Genomic DNA, 4265 nt, shown 5'->3' on the forward strand with positions numbered 1-4265 from the left:
AAAAAAAAAAAAAAAAAAAAAAAAAAAAAAAAAAAAAGACTATCCTTCTACTTAGAATACCTTACTCCCATCCCCAATCACCCACCATATTTGTAAATTCAGTTCATCCTTTGTCTCTAGTCAAATCCCACCTTCCTAAAGCCTTTCCGGGTATCCCCATAAGAAAGTAATCTTTTGTCCACTCAAAGAATCTTCTGCTCCTAGCTTGCCATTCACCACTTTCTATATTTAATTATGTTATTTGTACATATACCTTAGCAGCCCTGTTAGACTACTAGCATCCTAGGGGCAGAGATTATGCACTGGACGTCTTTGTAGCCCAGTATATGCCCACAGTAGACACTCAAATTTCTCAGTGTTTACTGATCAAGCAAATGCAAGAAACAAGCAGAAACAAGGAATCTAGATTAAGAAGGAGGATGGTTGCAAGGGTGTCTCTATCCCTCCTTGAAGCCATCAGCAGTACACCTGGTGTTAGGAGTTACTCACCCATGAAAGGGTCAACATGTCTCTTCTTAACCTTGGTCTCAGAGATTGCTGCATAGTAGGCACAGGTCATCTTAATGAGCCAGGCAGCCCGCATCACAGGCACTGTGTATTTGGCTAAGTACCCAAACACTTCTTCCTTCTTACTGAAAATGGGGACCTGGATGGACATTGCAAATAGTGAGGTCTCTATTATCCCCATGAGCTGACACCCATGTAGCTTAATATGGGAATAGGAGGGTACTTGGTACCCCATGCTCCCTCCTTGGCCTGAAGGACAGGAAACAGTACCTTACCTTTTTGGCTAGTTGCGTGAGTGGCTTGGTGCCAGCCAAGTCAGTGAACCAAGTATTAATGGCACTCTGGGATCGTGCAGTCACCAGCCAGAAGTTGTCCTTCTGGTTCACTTGGGGCTTCCTGCGACCAGTGTCAGGGAGGGTATTACAACGTAACTTCTCTGCAATAATGCTGCTGAAGTTGGAACTGATCTGAGGGAAGAAAACTGTACCTCAGGGTGGGAAGAAGGGGCAGACAGGTGGCCTGCCTTTTGCTGGGCAAATGCCAATGAGATAGCATTAGGTCATGAAGGCAAACTCAGCCACTTAGGTTGTCCCTATAAGTCTTCCCTACCCAGGGCCTTTGCTCCTTCTCAGATTCTTCCAGCCTTTTCCTTCAGCCTGGCAGAGTTGTCTCACCTTGGCAGGATTGAAGCTGACGTTCTTGGCACTGCCATGTTCATCCCCAGAGACAGCAGGCTGGTTATTGAAACCTTGTTTTACATTCAAGGCGGTCAGTTCATCCTGAGGCAGGAAAGCAGCCTTTAGTTGTTTTTTCCTTAGGGGAGGGGAGGGGTGGGAGAGTAGGGCAGGAGAAGCGAAGGAACAAGGTGAAAGGGCAGGAGGAGGGTTCCGTGTAGAACAGATCGTTACTTAAAGCTAGGCCCTTACATTCACTTGGACCCCACCCTCACCCCCATGGTCACTAGGATTCCCAGTCACCCAGGGCGCCCTCAAACATCACTCTTCTCTTGCGAACATCCGAGCAGCCGTACCCCACCAAGCTGTCTCAGACAACTTTCTCAGACGTGTGTGGAGGAGGGCGCTTCTGGTGCGGCCCCTACACCACCCCCTATTCATACCTTGGAACCCCCCACCGCGCCTCGTCCTGCCCTCCCACGCCAACCCACTTTACTCTTCCCCCTTTCGGGACTTTCGCTCTCACCCAACCGCCCCGCTCCCCATTCCCAGCCGTCAATGCCTCCTCCTAGGCTGACCGCGTGCCCCCAGCCCCTCCAGAGCCCCGATTTTCGAACGCACCTCCTTCTGTTTGGGGTCCTGAGGGTAAACATCGGGAGGCCCCAGCCGCGGCCGCTTCAGGGGCCGGTGTTCGTAGCTCAAGATCCCGAAGGCCGCCATCTTGCCCAGCCCGTAGCGCCGGAGGCGCCAGCAGGGCCAGGCTGACTGGGGGAACGGGAAGGGGAGAGGGAGCCGAAAAGGGGGGCGGTGGTTGAGAGGACGGCGGCCGAGAGACAACAAGGGGGCACGTTAGAAACTCTCGACCATTGCCGGAAACTACCGAGGGAAGCCGAGGGACGCCGGGAACCATCGGACAATACCGACCGCAGAGGGGTGGGGCCTGGCCCGATGGGGCGGAGCTCTGTGCCCCGGGAGTTTTTCGGCGGCGGCGGTGGTAAGTTGATTTCACTCAGCAAAAATCTATGAAACGTTCCGGAGGCGCAGAGTGAGCTGGGGATGCAAACCAGGGAAGAGGGAGGCCTCTGTGGTGCTGAGTTCTGACTGGAATTCGGTTCCCACAGCCTAGCTCGGTTTTGGCCTAGAAAAGTCTTCAATAATATTTGCATTGGTTAGGAACTCCGTCTATTACAAATCAGTTCGTTTCTTAGTTCCGGCATCTGCAAAATAGGTGCGCTAACACCTCCTTCAAGGGGCTATTGTGAACATTAGAAACTACGTATGCATGAGAAAGAACCTATTAAACCCTGAAAGGCTGGCTCTAATCCCTCAAGGTCTACCATCGAGTTGTCTAACCTTTTTTTGTTTGTTTTTTCTGCCCAAGGGTACCGCAGACTCACTTTTTTGATTCACAAACTCTTAAAGGTGCTGATGAAAGCTATGGACCTTCTTCCCAGAAATAATAATAATATGCATATATTGACATGCAAAATGTTACTTTAGATTCTTAGATCCCCTGAAGCTCATCCATGTATCCCCTAAGGGTCCATGAACTCCAGGTTAAGAACCCTTGGTCTAGCGAAAGAGGCACCTACTGTGTCAGATGCTTTTCAGACACTATCTCCTTTAATCTGCTCACAGCCTCATGAGTTAGGGATTATTATTGGCTCGATTTTGCAGATGAGGAAGCTGGTTTTCAAAGTGTGAAAATTCACTTACCCAGTATTATACAGCTACTGAGTAACTGAGCTGGCACTAAGATTCTCAATTCCAGAGCCAATGTCCTATTGTCGTATTGCTATTTGTTTATTTATTTTGAGGCAGGTTCTCCCTCTGTCGCCCAGGCTGGAGTGCAGTGGCACGATCACGGCTCACTGCAGCCTCAACCTCCTGGACTCCAGCGATCCTCCTGCCTCAGCCTCCCTGTAGGCGGGACTACAGGCGTGCGCCACTGTGCCGGCCTTGTATTGCCTTTTAGAGAAAAGACAGCCATTGTGCTATAACAAAAGTAGCAAATAACAATAAACAAAATAACACCAGTAACAAAATAAAATGCTATTGAATCACAATGGAAAGAAAAAGTAATTCAAGGAGGGAGCGATGGCTAACGTTTGTAATTCTAGCACTTTGGGAGGCCAAGCTGGGCGGATCACTTGAGGTCAGGAGTTCAAGACCAGCCTGGCCAACGTCGTGAAACCCCATCTCTACTAAAAATACAAAAATTAGCTGGTGTGGTAGTGGGCACCTGCAATGCCAGCTGCTCGGGAGGCTGAGGTAACATTTGAACTAACTCTGAAGGATATTTTATTTTGTTTATTTTGTTTTATTTCTTTATTTCTTTATTATTTTATTTATTGCTTTTATTTATTTATTGTTTCGTTCTTGTTGCCCAGGCTGGAGTGCAGTGGCATGATCTTGGCTCACTGCAACCTCCGCCTCCCAGGTTCAAGTGATTCTCCTGCCTCAGCCTCCCCAGTAACTGGGATTACAGGCTCACGCCATCACGCCTGGCCAATTTTTGTATTTTTAGTAGAGACGGGGTTTCTCCATGTTGGCAAGGCTGGCCTCGAACACGTGACCTCAAGTGATCCGCCCACCTCGGTCTCCCAAAGTGCTGGGATTACAGGCGTGAGCCACCACGCTCAGCCTGAAAGATATTTTATTTATTTATTTATTTATTTATTTATTTATTTATTTTGAGACGGAGTTTCATTCCTGTTGACCAGACTGGAGTACAATGGCACGATCTCAGCTTACTGCAACCTCTGCCTCCCTGGTTCAAGCGATTCTCCTGCCTCAGCCTCCTGAGTAGCTGGGATTATAGGCATGCGCTGCCATGCCTGGCTAACTTTTTGTGTGTGTGTGTGTGTGTGTTTTTAGTAGAGACGGGGTTTCTCCATGTTGGTCAGGCTGGTCTCGAACTCCTGACCTCAGGCGATCCATCTGCCTCGGCCTCTCGAAGTGTTGGGATTACAGGCTTGAGCCACCGACCTGAAGGATATTTTTAAAAGATAATTTTTCTTTTCTTTTCTTTTCTCCTTCCCTCCCTCCCTCCTTCCCTCCTTCCCTCCCTCCCTCCCTCCCTCC

At 49.0% G+C, this 4265-nt stretch overlaps 2 protein-coding genes across 7 annotated transcripts in view; one reads left to right on the forward strand and one right to left on the reverse strand.

Annotated features, from left to right (window-relative positions):
* Nucleotides 1-2026, reverse strand: part of MED12 (mediator complex subunit 12) — a 24945-nt gene extending 22919 nt beyond the window's left edge. For 3 of the 5 annotated variants that reach the window (XM_017875870.1, XM_017875867.1, XM_017875869.1), the window contains exons 1-4: nucleotides 1803-1901; nucleotides 1182-1286; nucleotides 783-974; nucleotides 490-646 (exon numbers count right to left, since the gene is read on the reverse strand). In XM_017875870.1, coding sequence (XP_017731359.1) covers nucleotides 490-646; nucleotides 783-974; nucleotides 1182-1286; nucleotides 1803-1901 — 553 coding nt within the window. Of the gene's footprint in view, nucleotides 1-489; nucleotides 647-782; nucleotides 975-1181; nucleotides 1287-1802 lie in introns of all 5 variants that reach the window. The other 2 variants (XM_017875868.1, XM_017875866.1) reach the window with 1 other exon arrangement.
* A 75-nt stretch (nucleotides 2027-2101) lies between these two features.
* IL2RG (interleukin 2 receptor subunit gamma) overlaps nucleotides 2102-4265 on the forward strand; it is a 13699-nt gene continuing 11535 nt past the window's right edge. For both annotated transcript variants that reach the window (XM_017875871.1, XM_017875872.1), the window contains exon 1: nucleotides 2102-2175. The gene's annotated coding sequence lies outside the window, so the exon portion shown is untranslated. The remainder of the gene's footprint in view (nucleotides 2176-4265) is intronic.

The sequence above is a fragment of the Rhinopithecus bieti genome, unplaced genomic scaffold (genome assembly GCF_001698545.2).
Source record: "Rhinopithecus bieti isolate Rb0 unplaced genomic scaffold, ASM169854v2 scaffold_10417, whole genome shotgun sequence".
Classification (NCBI taxonomy): Eukaryota; Metazoa; Chordata; class Mammalia; order Primates; family Cercopithecidae; genus Rhinopithecus; species Rhinopithecus bieti.